The sequence below is a fragment of the Carassius auratus genome, chromosome 22, assembly GCF_003368295.1.
Source record: "Carassius auratus strain Wakin chromosome 22, ASM336829v1, whole genome shotgun sequence".
NCBI classification, from domain to species: domain Eukaryota; kingdom Metazoa; phylum Chordata; class Actinopteri; order Cypriniformes; family Cyprinidae; genus Carassius; species Carassius auratus.
The window spans coordinates 31,030,649-31,051,886 of record NC_039264.1 but is presented as its reverse complement, the minus strand read 5'-3'; the positions used below and the strand labels follow the sequence as shown (position 1 = coordinate 31,051,886).

The 21,238-nt window shown below is 42.3% G+C and overlaps 2 protein-coding genes across 2 annotated transcripts; both read right to left on the bottom strand.

Moving 5' to 3' along the window:
* Positions 1 to 3,336: 3,336 nt before the first annotated feature.
* LOC113040578 (golgin subfamily A member 6-like protein 22) lies at positions 3,337 to 6,597 on the bottom strand. The gene is made up of 3 exons (XM_026198881.1): positions 6,445 to 6,597; positions 4,504 to 6,198; positions 3,337 to 3,374 (listed from the first exon to the last, which is right to left on the bottom strand). The coding sequence occupies exons 1-3, from the start codon at positions 6,560 to 6,562 to the stop codon at positions 3,337 to 3,339; spliced, it is 1,851 nt and encodes a 616-aa protein (XP_026054666.1). The 5' UTR covers positions 6,563 to 6,597.
* A 2-nt stretch (positions 6,598 to 6,599) lies between these two features.
* Positions 6,600 to 19,739, bottom strand: LOC113040577 (GTPase IMAP family member 8-like). Its single transcript, XM_026198880.1, has 4 exons — positions 19,098 to 19,739; positions 7,425 to 8,048; positions 6,721 to 7,064; positions 6,600 to 6,623 (listed from the first exon to the last, which is right to left on the bottom strand). Exons 1-4 carry the CDS (start codon positions 19,624 to 19,626, stop codon positions 6,600 to 6,602), a joined length of 1,521 nt encoding a protein of 506 aa, XP_026054665.1. The 5' UTR covers positions 19,627 to 19,739.
* Positions 19,740 to 21,238: the final 1,499 nt, after the last annotated feature.

The window sequence follows — 21,238 nt, the reverse complement described above, 5'->3', positions numbered from 1 at the left end:
TGGTCCTAAAGCCTCCCTCCAATGGATATGTTCACAAATCAAATACTTGTCAAAAAAGGGTTAATTCTCAATTTATTTGTTATTGGTATGGTCTAGGTGTTCATACAGCATATGCCTTAAATATGGGATGATTCCATACTATACAAAATGTTTGGCAACCCTAAGATTGATATTAATAAGATTAATTAAGGCTTATCACCTATCCCGACCCTTAACCTACTCTTACAGCAGGATAAATACAGTCTTGGTAGTATAATCTGATAGGTAGCTTTATTAATCAGAACACCAGCACAGCGCAGCACTAATGAGGGGGCAGCAGATGTAACTATATAATAAATATAAATAATAATAATAAATAAATAAATAAATAAAAACTAATACAGTACAACTATAAAAATACTGGGTTCACACAGATAGTATGATAAACTCTATATCCTTAACAATAATCTTAATCCTTTTACTTAATATATATAAACAGTGCTTACCTAAGTCATGATATTCTCAGGAAAAAAAGCCACCGAATGACTAAAAGACTTCTCGAAGACGAAGCAGGAGAGGTTGAACTGAGCAGTTTGGAGCCATCTAAGCAGCTTCACAGAAGCACATATTGTGAACAAATACCATTCAGATCTTATTGTTAATTATTCTCATAGCCTGCATAGAACATCACCTGCCAGAGCGATTGCACTGTCGAGGAAAAAACCTCACGCTCGTCTCATGCAACTCGAAGACAAAGCATGAAAACTGAAATGACTAACTTGCCGCCACCTACACCGTTGTAAAGATGTGCATACTATGAACAAAAGTTCATTTAAATCATGGCTTTAATTGATACACAAAGAACCACCGCTTACCGGACTGATAACAATGACGGACCAACGTTAACTGGGCACCGCCTGAAGCAACTCTAAAACGGCGTACAAAAGCACATATTTTGAACAAACACATTTCAACTCTTAGGCCGGGTTCACACCGCAAGTTTCAGCAGAGCAGAAGCAGCGCGTTAGCAGCAGGTAGGCAGAGCAGAAGCAGCGCGCGCCTATTTTGCTTTCACACCGGCAGCGGAGGCAGCGCGCAACTGAACAGCAGATTTTGGTCAGAGTGCTCTATAATGGGTACATTCGCATTGCTTTATTTCCCATTTAAAATACATTTAAATAAAAAGACTAGGCAAGAAGCTTTTTTAATTAATAATTTAATTGTTACTTTTGTTGGATCTTTGTATTGCTGTCTTTGTTTTCCGTGCAGTACGTGTTGTTGATAGAAGAAAGGCCATAGCGCTATATTTGTTATTAAGGAGACTAAAAAGACCCAGACTTTGGGTTCATCCCATTAACCGACGTAGGAGAGAACATGGTGCATATTACCATCTTGTCACTGGGTTTGTTTGCAATCAAATTTACCAAAAAACACCCTGAAAACCAATTTAATAAACGGTTTTAAATTATGTGTATTGTAGATGGTTCACAGCCTTGACTTCCTGCTCATCTTGAAATCAGCATTTACTTGTTTATTATATATGCATGTATCACCTGCTTTTGTTATTTGTGTGCTTATGTGTAATTTAGAAATTGTAAATAAATGGTTCCAATTGAATCAATTTTGAATCAAATATTGAGTTGTTTGCTCGTGTGCCAGCGAAAGCGTCAAAAACACTATAAAATTAATTACCATCTGCAATAAGATGCAATAATCCCATGCTTTTTCCTTCTCCTGCAAGTCTTTATAAAGTACATTGTGTGGATCATAAAGAACTTGATATTTCTCAACTTCCACAATGAGACGAGTGTCGTCCATTATTGTCTTTCCAGGGGCACTCTGAAGACCACCGCCTGTGACACCACGTGCTGTTGTTTATGATTGTTAGCACGACATCCGTTCTTCTGCCAATACATAGGCCTAGTTAAAAGAATAGGACAACTACTAATAATAAATAAATCTCCAAGGCTAAGCTAGCAATATAAATTATTTAAAGTTGTTTTTGTATTTCGGCAAAAAAGTCTATTTTTGGATAGAACTGTAAGTACTTTAACAGATTTTGTAAAAAAAAAAAAATTATAATAAAAAATAGAAAAATATGTGGTTTTAAATGTAATTTATTTTTTATGTAATTTGCTAAGAACACAGTAGATATCATTAACGCAAAATTGACAGTAAAAAAAAATTTGGGCAAATTTTCAAAAATGTGTATTTTGAGCATGATCATGATCATTTTGGCCATGGTCACTTTATCTTCTATACATATTTTTTTATATTAATTTCCTTTTCGTAACATACTCTAGTTCTTGTTAAAACACCCTAGATGTGCTTTTTTTGTGCAGTTAGAGCACTCTTTGTGTGAAATCATATTTATTTTGTCCATCAAAGGTGTACTTTCACTTTAACTGAGCGTCAGCAGCGCTGCAAAAATAGACCCAGCGCCGAAACGATCGCGGCACTGCTGCTTCTGCTCTGCTTCTGCAACGCTCTGCCGCGCAGCTTCTGCGTGCGGTGTGAACGCTCTCATCTGTTAACATAGGCACCGAAAAAAATACGCGCTGCTTCTGCTCTGCTGCAGCTTGCGGTGTGAACCCGGCCTTATGGTAAATATTATATAAAGAACAGCACCTACCGGAGATATTAATTTACACTGTCAGGCAGAAAAAGGCAACAATAAGACCAGGCGGGAAAATTTTCCTGACTAACTTGCCGCCACCTATGTTGTACAAAAGCGCATATTGTGAATAAACTTCATTTAAATCATATCGTGAATTGATACACATAGAACTACACTTACCAGAGCGACCACAATGAGGGAATAAACAGAGGCCGCTTAAGGAAACTCGAAAATGAAACAAGAGAAAATAAAATGGCGTTGTTTATAAAAAAGCATTCGAACTGCGCATGCTCATCAGCCTTTGTGGGCAATACTAATAACCAACTTAAAGTTGTTAGTTGTTCTAACTTGAAATATTAATTTGGTGTAACAAATTGATCTAAATTTCTATTCAACTTACATTTCTCTGTTATCTCAACTTTTTTAATGTTAAAAACTGAGTTTGTAATACAAACTGTAAGTTGGATTTTTTACAGGTGCTTTTGAAACTTGACCAATTGTGCCACTACCAGGGAAGATACTGCCTACTACCCTGCCTCTAACATAGTGGAATATGGAAAAGCGGTGGTGTTCCTTTAATAGTGTTCACTAGGGGTGGAATGGTTTGGGGAAAAAAATTTAACTGTACGGTTCACCACACATGCCCAATTGCACTAACATCTATTCTGTGCAAGTACATGGAGCGTACATTATGTAAAAAATTGATGTCACAAATTACTGGCTTTGTAGATCCATTACAATTACCTCTCTGACCTTGTTACATAAGGCCCAACAACACCTACACAAAACAAATGCTCATGTCAGAATTTTTTTTATGGATTTTACATCAGCCTTTAATACTGTACAAACATACATTTTAAAAGAAAGACTGCAAGATTTAGGTGTAAGCAGTTGGTTGATTTTATGGATTTAAATTTTTTTAAGTAATATATCCTAACGAGTCCGTGTCAATGGAATCTCATCAGATTGTACAGTCCTGAATTCAGGGTTACCACAGGGATGTGTGTTATCAACTCTGCTTTTTTCTTGCCAACTGGACTTGAATAGTTTAACTTATTTTGAGTATATTGAAAGTCTTGTTCAATGGTTATGATTGAAGACAAAGAAACTATGCTGTTGGAGCAAAAATAGGGCCGATACGGCTGGTGACTCATACAGTATGAACAGTCCTACAGTATATACGTATAATGTAGAAACATAAAATCTTCAATAAAGCTGCCATGCATCGATTGATGTAGTGAAAAGTTAATAAACTTGAATTGAACTTGAATTAAAGTGATGTTTGAGCTACTGTCTGAATGTGTGCATGTTACGGTTGCAGCGCATTAGATTAGAACAGCCTCTACAATAAGCTGTTTAAATAATGCATTCCTCTGTACAATTTTGAGCATCCAGATGATATAATCACAGCATGTATTATTTTGTCATTTTAACTGTTTGGAAACGTAGCATATAAATGGCCTTCAGAGATTTCTTATCCTGTTGCACCCTCTACAGAACCGGTGACTAGTGAACATCAAGCTTAAAGCATCATGGCAGAGCACTGAAGTCGACTAATTGACTAATTTGTGCAACTCCTATTACATAGTGAACCTGTAACACAGTATATTAAAATGAACGACAATTAGCTTAAAATTGATATTAAACATATCAGTTTAATTAACACTTCTCTTAAATTCCTCTTCTCTTTCTCTCTTTATCATGATTCTCTCTTTCTTCCTCCATCTTAATGTTCATTATCTCTAGATCATGTGTTAGTTTCTCATAATATTCATCCCATGTTTCATGTTCTTTCTTCTTCCTCTCATCCTCCTCTTCTCCTCTCTTTCTTTCTTCATCATGATTCTGTCTTTCTTCCTCCATCATTATCTTAATTCTCTCTATCTCTTGTTTTAATTGCTCATAACGTTCATCCCATGTTTCCTGTTCTTTCTTCCTCCTCTCATTCACTTCTTCTCTTCTCTTTCTCTCTTTATCATGATTCTGTCTTTCTTCCTGCATCTTCATGTTCATTCTCTCTATCTCTTGTTTAAGCCTCTGATTATATTCCTCCCACATTTCCTGTTCTCTCTTTCTCCGTTTCTCCTCCTCTTCTTCTCTTTGTCTTGCGTCATGTTTCTGTTTCTCCCATTCCTCTTGCACTCTCTTCATCTCTGCTTTATTCTGTTCGTCTCTCTCCCTAAGTTCATCTTCTCTTCTCTTTCTCTCTTGATCATGATTCTGTCTTTCTTCTTCCATCATCATCTTCATTCTCTTCATCTCCTCTCCATATTTGAGCTGAAGATCTACTTTCTCTCTCTGACTTCTCTCTTCCTCTTGTTTAAGTCTCTGATCAAAGTTTTCCAACATTTCCTGTTCTTTCTTTTTCCTTTTCTCATCCTCTTCTTCTCTTAATTGTCTTGCTTCTTGTTTCAGTCTCTCACATTCTTCTCGTTCTCTATGTATCTCATTTTTATTCTGTTCTTCTCGCTCTCTAAATTCCTCTTCTCTTCTCTTTCTCTCTTTATCATTATTCTGTCTTTCCTCATCCATCATCATCTTCATTTTCTTCATCCCTTCTTCATGTTTGGATTGAAGATTTTCTTTCTCTCTTTCCATTCTCTCTCTCTCTTGTTTACGTTTCTGATTACATTCATCCCACATTGCCTGTTCTTTCTTTCTCCATTTCTCCTCCTCTTCTTCTCTTCTTTGTTTTTCCTGTTGTTTCTGTTTCTCCCATTCCTCTCGTTCTCTCTTCAGCTCCTCTCGTATCTTTCGCTCTTGTTCTTCTCTTTCTTTAATGTCTCTTTTATATTGTTCTTCTCTCTCTCTAAATTCTTCTTCTATCCTTTTTCTCTCTTTGTCATGATTCTGTCTTTCTTCCTCCATCATCATCTTAATCCTCTCTTTCTCTTCTTTATGTTTGTTCATCAGTTCTTCTTTTTCTCTGTTCACATGTTCCACTCTTTCCATCATGATCTTCATCTGTTTGTCTTGTTTTTCTCTCTCCATCTCTCTGAACATCTTACACGAGTAGTAACTCCCTCCGTTTGTCTTCACCATGTTGTCTATCTTCTGCAGTAGATCAGTCACCTGTGTTTGGTCTTCACTCTCTTTATTATTGAACACATGGTATTTGTTTCCACATGCTTCAATCAGCTGATTCAAAGGAGATCCGGGTTCTGCCAGAAACTCTTCAATAGTTTTGTTCTGCAGATCATCTCCTCTGGTGAAGAGCACTATGGTGTACTTTAAAGAGTTTTCACCAAACATCTCTTGGATGATCTTCAGTGATTTTGCATCTTCTTGAGTGAATCGTCTCACTGGAATCACTAAGAGAAACACGTGTGGTCCAGGCAGGCTCATAGAGATACAGTTGCTGATTTCTCTCTGGGTTTCTTCATTACTGAGATCAGTATCAAACAGTCCTGGAGTGTCGATCACAGTAATGTGTCTGCCGTTGATTTCATACGTCTCTTTCTGACACCCTTCAGTAACAGATTTTAGAGAAATATCTGAAATAAATGTGTTTCTTCCTAAGATGGTGTTTCCAGTTGAACTTTTTCCAACTCCAGTTTTTCCCAATAGCACAATCCTCAGTTCAACTTCTCTTTCTCTTGAATCTAAAGATAGATCAAATTAAATACAATGTATTGAATTCCAAGTTAAGACTGTCAATTATCCAACTCATCAGAATATATTGCATACAATTTACACTAAAGCATTATGTGCTAATCATATTGTTTCTTCTGAAATGTATTTATGTTATAATGATTGTTTGTTGTTATAATGAGTTTTGTCTCACAAATCAACAATCATGTTAACAATCATGAAAAGCGTTTAACTCATGCAGATTTCTTAATCATTACCTTGCATCTGCAATAAATTGGCTTTCCTCTTAATTTCCTCAAATTCCTTCAGTTTCTCCATCTGTGCCTCCATCAGTGTCTCTGTGGAGAAACAGTCACCACTGTTTTCCTCAACCATCTGCTCCAGTTTCTCTTCAACTCAGACACTTGTGTGTTCAGGCTGATGAAATGATGTCTTCCTCCAAATCTCTCAATGACAGACTGTGTTTCTTCATTGAGTTCTTCTGTCTGATGATCTGAATCCTGCTTTATGAGGATCATGATGTGTTTGTTGACTCTAGAGCTGAAGATCCTCTGGATCTCCTCTATTTCTGCTCTGTCTTCATTATTAAGTGGAGCATCAGGAATGATGAGGATGAACACATGAACTCCAGGATGACAGAGAGACACACAGCGGTGAGTCTGACGCATCACTTCCTCCTCTGAGAGCTGAGTGTTGAACAGAGCTGGAAGCTCCACCAGACTGACCAGACGTCCATCAAGCTCCACGTCTCTCCTCACACACTCTGAGCTCAGCTCTGATCTGCTCTCGCTCTGCTTCAGGATCAGGTTTGATATGAAGGATATTAATTCTCTGTTACTCCCACACACAACCAGATTCAGCTTCACACCCTCTGGATCTGTGTCAGAGAAATGAACTAGTTATTAAATAATACTACACATCATGCCAAAACTACTGCAGTCTGGCTACAAAAACCATTTACAAACTGATACTTGCCATAGAGGCTGTTAGTGAATACTGCAGAGTGCCCAAACTTGTTTCAGGCCCTTTGCCTTTTTTGTCATTTTAAAACTGTAAACTGTGGTAAAAAAAAAAAAAATATATATATATTCTTCTTGAAATAGGTATATTATGTATAAAAGGGTATTATTCATTTGTGTTTGACCAAGTATAGATGTTCTGTACTGTAAATGACCTGTAAGTGTATTACTTTATTCTCACAAAGATTCTTAAAAAAAAATAAAATGAATGCACTCACCCAGTGTCATGATCTTCTGCTGCAATTCTTTGACTTCATTGTCTCTGAATCTCAGTTTCTTCTCTAGTTCATGTCTGACTCTCTTATCTAATGCTCTTGTATACATCTGCAGAGAATAGGGTTCAGTCTTCAAGTTCTCTATACGATCAAACAGTTCTGAGATCTGTTCTGAGCTTCTCTGGTCCTGTAACCCCATCACACTGTACCAGCTCCCATAGAGACCCACAATCCTCTGAGATTCTGGGGATCCTACATAATCTGACACACTTTTATTAACTTGTGAGTTAAATATTATTTTAATCTTCTCCATTTCTGCTCTGTCTTCATCAGTAAGTGGAGTGACAGGAGTAACGAGGATGAACACATGAACTCCAGGATCACAAAGAGACACACAGCAGAGAGTTTTCTGCATCACTTCCTCCTCTGAGAGACGAGAGACAGCTGAAAGCTCTATTACACTGATCTGACGTCCATGAATCATTCCCTCTTTCTTCACACACACTTTGCTCATCTCTATCTGAGATTTTCTTGTTATCCCTCTAAACATTTTAGACACAGAGCTCTTGAGTGTTTGATTATTTCCACACAGCACAATGTTCAGCTTTGTTCTTCCAGTATTCGTCACTGAAACAATAATTAGAAACAGAAATAGATTAAGCTCAAATTCGCTACCAAATGTATACTTCATTAAACAACAACCAAAATATTATACTGTAAAATATATTAGATTACAATACAACATTTTATCAGCTGAAATGCCCACTGCTCCGGGTGTGTTTTCACAGTGTGTGTGTGTGTGTGTGTGTGTGTGTGTGTGACACCGGGGTGGACTCAGATGACCAGCCACCCCTGCCTTAGACACCACCGTGGGGAGCCAACACCACAGGTCCGCAACAGATGGACAACGCAGACAAGAGGTAATTTCAAAGGAATAACAATCTTTATTGAACACAATACATCAATGAGCACAAGCGTGATGGACTTCAGTGTCCTCTAGGTCTTCTTCAGCTACGGATAGGTACTGATCGTACGTCGCAGTTTTGCCCTGACAGCGACTTCACCAATGGGGCGGCTCACTTCGGGCTCGGGCAGTGAGTATACAGGTAAGGATGCTTCTCAGTCAAGGATACTTGCGTCGATACACAGTAGTGAGACAGTGACTTAAAAGCTTACTTCACCAGCAATACTGCATTCTTCAGGACTCCGACGGTGAGCAGACAGGTCAGGATTCTTCGCAGTAGAGAATACTTTCGTGGGGACACATTAGAGAAAGATTGACTTAAAAGCTTACTTCCTAAGCGATGCTGCATTCTTCAGGACTCTGACGGTGAATAGACAGGTAAGGATTCTTCGCAGTACAGAGTACTTTCGTCGGGGCACATTAGAGAAAGAGTGATTTAAACGCTTGCTTCCTCAGCAATGCTGCATACTTCCAGACTCAGGCGGTAAGTAAGAAGGCAAGAATTTTCCCACAGCAATATGTTCCTTCCTAGGGCTCACCAGCTCAGCTGTATCACTCTGCGATTCCGACGGTGAGTAGGTTTCATAACTTTTCACAAACGTATAGTCAAGGGTTGGGACCACTTCTCAGCAAAAGCCACCACACTCGTGTTCACCACAAATCCACAGCAATGAATCAATGTGTAACTATAAGGCAAATGCACTGCAATTCACTCACACGGTAGGGCTGATCAGAGGCCTCAATCCATTTGTTACACTCCCATGAGGGATATCCAATCCTCAATTCCTCTTCATCACACTCTCAAACACATAGCTTCCCCAACAGTCAGATTTACATTCACTGTATCCTCTTCAAGCTTTTCAAATTTTTTCTAAGATGAAATCGATTCACTTATCTTTCTCTCTCCCTTCCCAGCTCAGATCCAATCGATAAATCAGTCCAGCAAATTCCCACCAACAAACTCTGTTCCAGCAGACTTCAATGGGTGGCTTGCACCCCATCGAGGCTTCACCACAGCCCAGTACAGTCCTAATGCAGACAACTTCAATAGGGAACCCTTTCCCCCGGGGACTTCATCAGGAAACCTGCCCACCCCAATAACTTCCCCGAGCAAGCTTGTGCCCAACTCTGCTCCAGAAAAAAAGAATTATGGGATAGGTAGGATGCGAAAGGATCCACCACACCCAACCTTCCAATTCGGGGAAAAGGAGGACGCATTTGTGGGCCGCATTTAAAGGATCCTACGAATTTGGACAGCCTTCGTCGCGTCGCTGTGACGTAAAATCCTTCAAATGAGTCCTTCGAAGGATGTAGACCCTGAATTTGGACACAGACCCAGAACCGGAGTGGGATGTGTCGCACACAAATCGTTCCCTCTGGAAACTCGTGACTCATCAAGAGGGTTCCGATCGCTGAGCGTTTTTGTCACCCGTGACATGTGCACTTTGGATGGGTTAAATGCAGAGCACAAATTCTGAGTATGGGTCACCATACTTGGCTGTATGTCACGTCACTTTCTTTTTTCATTAAAAAATATTTACATTTTTTGTAAAAGTTTTTCAACCAAAACAAAACAGATCAGTTAAAAGAAACAGTAGTTCAAGACACACAGTAGTGCTGTATATTTTCTCTGTCATTCTCTGGGCCCTATAATACACCCGGCGCTATGCGACACAAGGCGCAGCACAAGTGTTTTTTGCTAGTTTCAGTCCGGCACCACGTCGTTTAATTAACAAAAGCATTTGCGCCCATTTGTGCGCCCATGGGCATGCTGGTCTAAAAGAGGTTTGTTCAGGCGCATTGCTGGCACATTGCTATTTTAAGGAGCTGAAAATAGACTGTGCTATAGACCAACTCAAACCTGGTCTAAAGTCTAAAGTCAATGGCGCAATATTTTTTTGTTATTTAAAGAGAACAGAAAATGCACCTCTGGGCAGGTTCAGTGTGCTTTGACTTTGCTTATTACAAACAGGGATGCGCATCACACAAACATGCCAACTATTAAAAACAAAAGGATTACAGTGTAAAATAATATTATTGTGTATGCTACATAAATATAAAAATGTAATTGTCACGATCATTAGATGGAGTGCCCATGAGCTTCAGTAGAGGGCACTCCACTCAGGACCTTTCCACCCATCAACCACCAGATGTCACTTGGACACTAGCACCTTTTATACTGTTTCACCACACCCAAACTACATTACCCATAGTCACTGCATCACAATCACCCTGCGACACCTGCACCTCATTTACACACACATATAAGCAGCACACTCACTCTCACTCACTGCGAAGTCTTGATTTGCTGTGTCTGTCATTTCTGAGCGTTTCCCTTGTGTTTGATCTCTCTGTACCTGACCTTTGGATTGTTTATACCGACTCTGATTCTCTGCTGCCTGCCCCCAACATCTGCTTGTTCCTGTTTTCGATTCTGGTCATCCCTGTATACCTGACGCCGTTGCTGATCATTGCCTGTCTGACCAATCTCATTAAAAGTTCTGCACATGGATCTGAACCTCTCGGTCTCATCATGACAGAAGACTTCGCCTAACCAGGATCCAGCAGCTTTCTTGAACCCCAGACCAGGTATGGATTCAGCTAACAGTTCATTTTAACCCTATAAAGGTGCTATGCTCCATCTTTCAATATGGTAGACCAATTGAGCTCTTTGTGGAGGATTTCATTCAGTATAGTCACCTTTTGCCTGGGGATGAGGATCTGGTAAAGGACTGTTTCTGGAGTGGTCTTGATACTAGGATAAGCTTGAGTTTACCGGAGGGAGACCCTAGCTGGACCCTGGGACAGTTTATTGACTTTGTGTTGGAGTTTTGTGGCTCTCCCTTTAGAGTTGAGGAGGTTACTTCCCCAACGTATCCAGCTCCTATCTACAAGATGGCCGCCAGCCCAGCGCCACAGCACAAGATGGCCGCCAGCCCAGCGCCACAGCACAAGATGGCCGCCAGCCCAGCGCCACAGCAAAAGATGGCCGCCAGCCCAGCGCCACAGCACAAGATGACCGACTCAACGCCTGAGTCGCCAGTCCAGGTGCCACCGATTCGCCGTCATAGAGGACGGAGGACGAGGAGTCGGGCACCTACTGTTCCTCAAGGCCTGGAGAGCGTTCCCGAGCAGGCCGCTGCCGTCCAGGAGGACATTCCCAAGCGGACCGCTGCCGTCCCCGAGGTGGTGCCCGATGCTGTTCCGGTGACCGAGGTGGTGTCCGATGCCGAGACGGTGCCCAATGCTGTTCCAGAGGTCGAGACGGTGGCCGATGCTGTTCCAGAGACCGAGGTGGTGCCCGATGCCGAGGGGGTACCCGATGCTGTTCTGGAGGTCGAGGTGGTGCTCGATGCCGAGGCAGTGCCCGAAGCGGTTCCGGAGGCCGAGACAGTGCCCGAAGCCAAGGCACCTCGGGTCTTCACAGACCCTCCAGAGTCGAGTCAGTTCCCAGTGGACCCTCCAGAGTCGAGTCAGTTCCCAGTGGACCCTCCAGAGTCGAGTCAGTTCCCAGTGGACCCTCCAGAGTCGAGTCAGTTCTCAGTGGACCCTCCAGAGTCGAGTCAGTTCCCAGTGGACCCTCCAGAGTCAAGTCTGTTCCCAGTGGACCCTCCAGAGTCGAGTCTGTTCCCAGTGGACCCTCCAGAGTCGAGTCAGTTCCCAGTGGACCCTCCAGAGTCAGGGCTAGTCACCGATGACCCTCCAGAGTCAGGGCTAGTCACCGATGACCCTCCAGAGTCAAGTCAGGTCCCCGTTGATTTCCAAGAACCTAGTCAGGTCACCGTTGACCATCCAGAGATGGGTCAAGTCACCTCTAACACCCAAGAGTCAAGTAAAACAACAGTTAAACTTCATGGGCACAGTCAAGTCACCCTTAACCTCCGTGAACTAAGTCAAGTCACAGTTGATCCTCAGGAACCAAATCAAGTCATCAATGATCTTCATGAGCAAAGGCAAGTCACCAACGATCTTCATGAGCACAGTCAAGTCATCAATGATCTTCATGAACTAAGTCAAGTCACAGTTGATCTTCATGAACCCAGTCAAATCACCACAGATCTACCACAGCCTCGTCACATCTCAGCCGAACTCCCAGAGCCTCGTTACATCTCAGAGCTCTCGTCCTATCCCATCACGGCCACGGAGGCCGCTATTAACCTGTTTATGTTCACTGTTTCAGTCCCACCTGACCAGACTTGCTTTCCTGTGCCATCAACTCCACTGTGGTGGTCCTCTGCTCCGCCCTGGTGGGCCTCTGTCATGCCTGTTCAACTATGGTGGTCGTCTGGTCCGCCCTGGTGGGCTTCTGTCCCATCATGTGGGCTGTGGTGGTCCTCTGCTCCGCCCTGGTGGACTTCTGTCCCCTCTTCTCGGCTGTGGTGGTCGTCTGCTCCACCCTGGTGGGCTCCACCTGCTCCGCTCTGGTGGGCTCCCACGCCACCTGCTATGCCTTGGTGGACCCCTGTTCCCGAATTAGGCCCACGGCGGGTCCCTGTTTCCTCTGTCAGGCCAAGGAAGGGCCCTTGTGTTCCATGTCAGGTCCAGGAGGGCCTCCTGGTCTCCATGTTAGGTCCAGTTCTGCCTGCTCTGCCCCAGTCCTTGACCACTCCACTTCCTCATGGACCTGGCCCTCTGTTCCTCCCCCTGTTCCGCCTCTGCTTCACCGCCCTCCTAGATTGTTTTGAGCGTCTGGAAGCCGCTCCTTTGGGGGGGGGGCTATGTCACAATCATTAGATGGAGTGCCCATGAGCTTCAGTAGAGGGCACTCCACTCAGGACCTTTCCACCCATCAACCACCAGATGTCACTTGGACACTAGCACCTTTCATACTGTTGCACCACACCCAAACTACATTACCCATAGTCACTGCATCACAATCACCCTGCGACACCTGCACCTCATTTACACACACATATAAGCAGCACACTCACTCTCACTCACTGCGAAGTCTTGATTTGCTGTGTCTGTCATTTCTGAGCGTTTCCCTTGTGTTTGATCTCTCTGTACCTGACCTTTGGATTGTTTATACAGACTCTGATTCTCTGCTGCCTGCCCCCGACATCTGCTTGTTCCTGTTTTCGATTCTGGTCATCCCTGTATACCTGACGCCGTTGCTGATCATTGCCTGTGTGGACCAATCTCATTAAAAGTTCTGCACATGGATCCGAACCTCTCTGTCTCATCATTACAGTAATGATGGATAGTCATTGCTGGTATTAGAATTAGGCTACCTATTTGCAATTCAACCTATTACTAGTTATAATGATGAATGATATTGGTTAATTAATTGAACAATCGTGCCAATACACACACATACTGTATATATTAACTGACTCATCGCGCGGAGCATTGGTGGATGTCTGCTTGGCCGTAGATGATCTGCTCATGCGCTTTAACTTTGCGCACGACCAGATCGGTTTCTTCGATTGAGAAGCGTTCAGTTTTTCTGCCAACAAATTCCGGGATGTAAATAGTCATCCGCCATGGCGCGAGCGCATCTCGCTCTTAAAGGAAATGGGAGATGACACTCTGATTGGTTTATTGAACGTCACACCCATTACTCATTAAGATAATAGGCACAACCAACTCCAAAAATGGAAGTGTTTTTTCCCATTTAACAAATCAATTATTCATAAGATCAACAAATGATCACCGACCCCTACTAGGTGCCGGGATGTCTCCTAATGACTCCAGACCCCCGGTTACCATGGCAACCACAATACCTCACTCAGACAAGATAACTTTTATGGCCTAAGAGTATGTGGAGAGTTCTCTCTGAAACATACTGCTATAAAAAATGTACTCTTCTCTAATTAATTCATAGAAAAATCTTTCTTTGAATGAACACACATATACTCCAGGTAATTGTGTATGTTGTTTCTGTTATTGTACAGTATATTATATTTTGTCTTGTAACTTGTTTTATGCATGCTTGTGATAGAAATACTCATTCATGTAATTTTACCTATATGTAATCTTAGCACGTTTGGTATCAATGAAGTACAATTTGTCTCATGATAATCTAAACGAGAGTGTATATTATATGTTGGTACATAAGCAATATATTAGTATTCTAAGAATCTTGAAGATTCTTCTCTTCAACCCCCACTCAAGTTCCATTTTGAATTTGGCCATGCTTTCACACAAAGGATTGTAAAACTCTTCATTAGTTCCAACCTCCCACTTGGAATTTCAGCCTTTCTCATTGGACAAGCCCATCCTGAGAGGCGTGAATCTTCTCAGACCTTAAAGGCCTCACATCAGTGACCTCCCTTCAGTCTGCAGTTCTTCTAGATCCTAAGGGGATGAAGAGGATGAGCTAGAACTCTCTTGGATTCCTAAGTCTGTGCCAGGCCTCATGCCTTGATTTTCCCTTCAGCAAAGATCTTAGGATCTCAGTTGACGTCCCTCTTAGCTCTTTTCACTCTCCGCTGGGAAGAAACTCCCAATCACCATCGAGTCAGGACATCTTTGGAATTCATCACTCTTCAAAACTGGAAGAATGTGATCGCAACCTCTACACCACCGAACCTCCAAACCATCAAGACTTTGCATTCAGACACTCATTCCAGGCCGAAGAAATGCAAGTATCATTCATTTAACTAAATTAAATTATGTTTTTATTAAAAAGATTCGGGAGGAGCGAGTCAGATACTTATCCTAATTGACACAGGTGGACCATAATCAAGTAATCTATCCCATAGTATAAATATCGCTGACTTACCTCTATCCATTGACGGCTTATCAGCATGCTGGTTCGCTTCGTCTGTCACCTTATCACAGACCCAATTTTCCTACCAACGAAGAGAGCTATACCGGGGATTAATCAGATCTGCTGCTTTTTCCGGACCCGCGATCATTCCTACCGAGCCAAACATGACCGTTGAGCACCATTAAACGTCATCGCGACAGCTGCTCTCCTCGCCAAGCCACACGTCATGGCCAATAGACCGTGCAAGCTCTGAGCTCGCCTCGCTCGACACAACAATCTTGCCGCCCGAGACCACGAGCTCTCCTCGAGCGCTGGATTGCAGCAGCAGGCATTCAACCAGCCTGGGCCGCATCCCAGTTCTCACCAAAGCAAGCCTCTCTCACTTCCCGCCGCGGCTCAGCCTTTCACCGCAGCTTTCCGGCCGAGGCGCAGTTTGAGGCCACTTACTCTAGCGGTGAAGACCGCATGACGTAAACCAATACATTTTCAGGCAAGACGCTAAAAGCAGGTTCGCGGCTAAAGTTTGTTAAACAACGTCACAGACATAAGTTCCATGATAGGTAAAAAAAAAAACATAGCCTGAATGCACTTTAAGTCGCTTGGGATTAAAGCGTCTGCTGAATGCATATAATTTGCATTTAATTTTACATTTTAATTTCAATGCAAGTATTCTGGCAGGACCAATTTATTTAGGGACCTATTTTACCATTCACTGGCGTGATCACTCAAAATTCATCTAAAACACACCAAGATTTTTCTGACTCGTTATCAGACGCAGCTCATTGGATTTGCTAAACAATTATTCAAGTAGACAACCAAATCATCCTTAGTATTGAACTCCCTATCAGGCACTGAAAAAATAATTCTTTCAGTCAGCGACACTTTACCCTTTAGGTGCCAGAGGTTTTTTCCTAAAACGTTAGATTTTGACATCTTAATTTCAAAAGACTATATCTTAAAATTAATAAAAGATAGAGACTTTCTGTCAATTATAAATATATTAGGATGACCCAATGTTTATGTAGGGATTACATTACCTCCTAACTGTCCTATGAATACTTTTGACCTCGTCTAACATACCCAGTGGCATTAGACAAAGTCTCCACTACAATACTGTCACCGCGATTGCGGAGAGGTGCGGTCAGAAGACAAATATACATGTTTAGCACGGTAAAAAATCTCCCGCCTCGTCCCTGCAACAATAACACGCCTGCTAATTTCGCGATGAACACTCCGACCCCGGCAAACATTGTTCATATCTCTGACATTTGGCAAAGGACCATCTACAGTGGGCAAAGGATTCACCGTTTGTCCTTGGTGCAGGGCTATACTTTCACTTTCAGTATCACCGTCATCTTCTGAATGCAGATATTCCCCTTCAGAATCAGTGTCTGCGAATAGAAGTCCCAACACTTCATTGCGGGTTTATTGAAGCTTGATGCCATTAGATAATAATAATAATGATAATAATAATAATCTAATGTCAATACTCGCTGAGATTGACAATATTGGTCTGATAAAATGGCTCACTCTCACACTAGCTCTGCTTTAGTTCGCACTGATTCAATGCGCTCTAACTCGAAGATTGTGTATAGAAGCATGACGTTTTTTTGAATCAGAGATTAAGTATTACATGACGAGAGCCTCCCGGCCAGACAACCTAACTTTTTCCATTCTGCGACCAACAAGGCTTACCTGTTCGTTGCCAGGAGCTCATACTCCTTTCGGACGTAGGCCAGAGCCCCCGGCTACCTGTTTTGCCATTCTGTCTTATGTACGGAGAGGTTTACCCATCCAATGCATGGAGTCGGGGCTCCCATTGGACGTAGTTGAGAGCCTCTCGGTTAGACAACCTTACCTTTTCCGTCTTTTCCGTTCAATGCGAGTGCTCCCATCGGACGCTGGCAAGAGCCTCCTGGCCAGACAACCACTACCATTCCACGTGGTCTAGGTTGCAAAACCCAATAAGCAAGCCATCCGATGCCGCAAGTACCAAACACACAAATAAACCCTCCTTCCTTCCTATGGTCGTCAAGGCTTACCCGTCTCATGCCGTGAGTAGCAAACTCGCATAAGACGTCGACGAGAGCCTCACGACCACACAAACTTACCTTTTCCATCCTACGGCCTGCGAGGCTTACCCAGTTGTTTTCGGGAACAGAAAATCCCCGTTCGATGCTGGCGAGAGCCTCCTGGCCACTTAATGTTACCTTTTCTGTCCCACATCCGGAGAGGCTTACCCATTCGATGCGTGTGCTCCCTTCGGAAGCCGGCAAGAGCCTCCTGGTTAGACAACCTTACCTTTTACTTTTCTATGGTCAGCGGGGCTTACCCGTTCGATGCGTGTGCTCCCTTCGGATGCCGGCGAGAGCCTCCTGGACAGACAACCTTTACTTTTCCACTCTACGGTCAGCGAGACTTAACCCGTTCGATGCGTGTGCTCCCTTCAGACGTCGGTAAGAGTTTCTCGGCCACACAACTTACCTTTCCATTTGACGGTAGGCGAGGCTTAACCGTCCGACACTACGAGTCTCAACCTCTCGTCAAATCCTGCAAAAAAAAAACTCTCAGCTATACTCATATCTTTTAACCCGGTGGCGAGGTTTACCCGTTCGATGTTCTGAGTTTAATGCCCCATCGGATGCCGCAAGAGTCCTCCCAATTGGGTTTTCCTTTCCACTCTCCCCGTCTGGTGAGGCTTACCCATCTGATGCGTGCGCTCGCTTCAGATGTCTGGCGAGAGTTCTCCCAGTCGGGCCTATGCTTGCCGGCCACAAGCGAGTCTCATCCATCCGATGCCATGAGTCGGGATCTCCCTTCGGATGTCGCCAGAGTCCTCCTTGTCGGCCAGCCCAAAGCTTTATATCTGCCAAACCGAGAGGACCCAGACGTCCATCATCCTGAGTCTCAATCTCCTGTCGGAGGCTTCATGGGCCCTTTCGGTTAGCATTAGGCCCTTCGCCCACTGAACAGCAGGGGCTATCAGCCAGTAGGGCCCGTACGCCGACACCGTGACCTATTCCGGTCGAGGCAACTCGGGTCCTCCCGGGTCGGGCACCACAACCATGCTGCTCCTCCTCATCGGCCGGTAGGGCTCACCGTTCCAACGCCACAAGCTCCCGTTGAGCATCGGCTCCAGCCCTACCGACCGGGCGCCAACAACCGGGCCTACTCTTCCAACGCCTAAGTCGCTCCCACCAGAGTACGTAGGCCCTTCCAGCCTGCCAAGGAGATGACTTCTCAGAAAATCAAAATCAGCCCCCGCCAGAACTCTATGCTATTTTTGGGGGACATTCTTTAAACTGGCGGCTGTCCTCTTGTACATTTGCTTTTTGGGGGGGGGTACTCTAGGTTCGGGCCATTCCCGAGCTCGGTGCCCTTCCCCGGACAGCACGCCAAATACGCATACCATACCTCAGCTAATTATATGTAAGCGTGAACTAGCGAAACCGAGGTTTAGTATAAGATATAGACCCAGATATAAACGGCGCTGGTGGTTTTACTCAGGTGGTTTACTGACTGTTCATAGCTTTATTCTTTGGTTATCCTGATGGTATCATCCATCAAATCTCATTTGCCCTTTCCCCTGTATGAGTGATTTTATGCATGTTTTTTTATTTTTTGTTTTTGTTAGACTAGTTTGCGTTAATGTTTAGTTAATAAGACTCTTGTGCACAAAATACTTGAATTTGTGATTACAAATCAATGTCCCTATACAGTTCTGATTTTGCTACATGCTTTAATGCATTAATACTGTATGAAAGTGTTTTCTGTGGCCACGAAAATATCCTTTCTTATAGTTGATATGAAATTACACAAAATGTTCGTCGGACGAACAGATAAGTTGATGTCAATTTAATTCTGCTACAGCTACTACTGGCAGCTCATATAAATAATTGTAATTAATTGTTATTATTTATATAAATTTCCCTTTTGAGCTATATTTACAACATCAGTGATCATATTCTTATAGCTTTGACCAGAAAAGAAGACGACAAACCTGTGTTTGTGTTCTCACTGAGATAAAAATCCTTCATGTCTTTGTGGTCTCTGACTGATGCACCAGATCTGCTCAGACCTTCATCCTCACACATGTCACAGATGAGAATTTCTTCATGTTCTTTCTTGAGTATCTCTTCTGTCCTTCTGAACATCTCAACTCGCCATCCTGTGTTCCCTGTATCAAACTGTAGATGTCCTCCTCCACAATCCTTTGTTATATCATGAACAGTATTATTCCTAGAAGTGAATATGAATCCATGTGTCTCTTCATCAGTAGTCAGCACTATAGTGTGTTTCATGGCCTGATAACTGAAGAGGTTCAGCACAGTGTTCACTCTCTGTCTGTCATTCTCTCTGAAGTTGTTATACTGCAGAACAAGTACAAACACATGAGGTCCTGGAGCAGACAGAGACACACAATCTCTCACTCTCTGTGTTAACTGATGCTGTGAGAGATTTGGCTGGAACAGGTGAGTGTTGAAGACTGTGACGTATCTCTCCTCCACAAATCCACTGATTCTGTCCATGTGCTTCTGTAAATAAAATGGAGCTTCACTGTCAAACACTGCTCTTCCCAGTATAGTCTTTGCCACTCGTCTGTTTTCTGATCCATTCTTTCCTATCAGCACAATCCTCAGATCACTCACTGAAAAAGTGCACAAACACACACACACACACACACACACACACACACAAACAAACAAACACACACACAACAATAAAGAAACACTGAACAATATCATATTAAAAATCCAACAAAATTAGCAGATTTTGCACAGGACACAATAGTAATGTAAAAAATATCACATAACCTTTTCAGAAGATTTGGGAACCAACAGAAGGAGGAGTTTTTGTATTACTTTTAATAATTTTACTTTAATGTGGGTAAAAAAGTAGCTTAATGTTATATGGTATTTCCAGGTAAAAAAGATCTTAAATTTGCTTTGGCTTTATGGTTGCAGCGATTTATTTACTTACTGTAAGGACGATCAATTTCTGAAGAACTTCTACGTCTCCGTCTACCTGCTGCACGAGAGAGAGAGAAAAAAAATCACAAACATAGACCAAAAGCACAGATGTTTATCCAGGATTAATGAAAGAATTCCTCACACAGAAGTTTAGTTACTTCCTGGTGTTCAGTGACACGATTAGACAAACGAAAACGCACGGTGAAATATAATTTAATTATCTAAACAAAGTCAACAACGGTCTACTCTTGTTTAATATTTAATAAATAATTCATAAATCATAGAGGAAACGTGGTATCATATTTGTATCCAGTTTAATTCTTACCTGACGCCATTTGAACACCTTGACAAACATCGAAATAGAAAGAAGAGCACTGATAGAGATCTGAACAGCGCCCAGCCTGCACATACTCAGAGAAAATATTTGACAAATGAATCTTTCTGCGTCCTTTCATTTTCCTTTTTAAACCAGAAATGATACACGGAAGATGCGGTTTCTTTAATTATTCTGATCAACACAAAAAGCAGATAAAAACTCATAGAAATGTATGTTTAATATAAATAAATGCATTAGTTCAGATGAAGCAGATTGTGAGTCGCAGCTGAAGAATCGCTTATGTGTGTTTGTGTGATTCAGACAGAAGGTGGCGCTATAATAGAGAACAACAGGATCTAACTACACACTCACAGAACGAGATCTTAGTACATTTATAGTCTGTGGAGGAGCATTCAAAAAAATGTTTGCACATTATACTTGTACACAACAATGGATGACTTTAACTTGACACTTGAAGAAGCTGGGTAAAAATAAACATATCACTTCATTTTCTGTTCATCTATTGGATTGTACAAAATGACATTTCTAAACTCTGTCAACAGTTACTTACCCTCACATTGTTCAAAATCAACCCTTTAAGACTAGTGTTCATCTCTGAAACCAAACCGAAGATACTTTAATGAAACATGAGAGATTTGTGTCCATCCAAATATACCCCCAAAAGAACACATTTCATGTTTTATTTTGAAATGGGGAAGTGTAAATTACAGGAAGATTATTATCACACTTTCTGTGATAATAATAATACTGAGTCATATTAAGATGGAGTTCTCACAGGAAAGATTACTTGAATGATATACATCACAGCGCTAAAGAAACATTGCATTTGTTCAG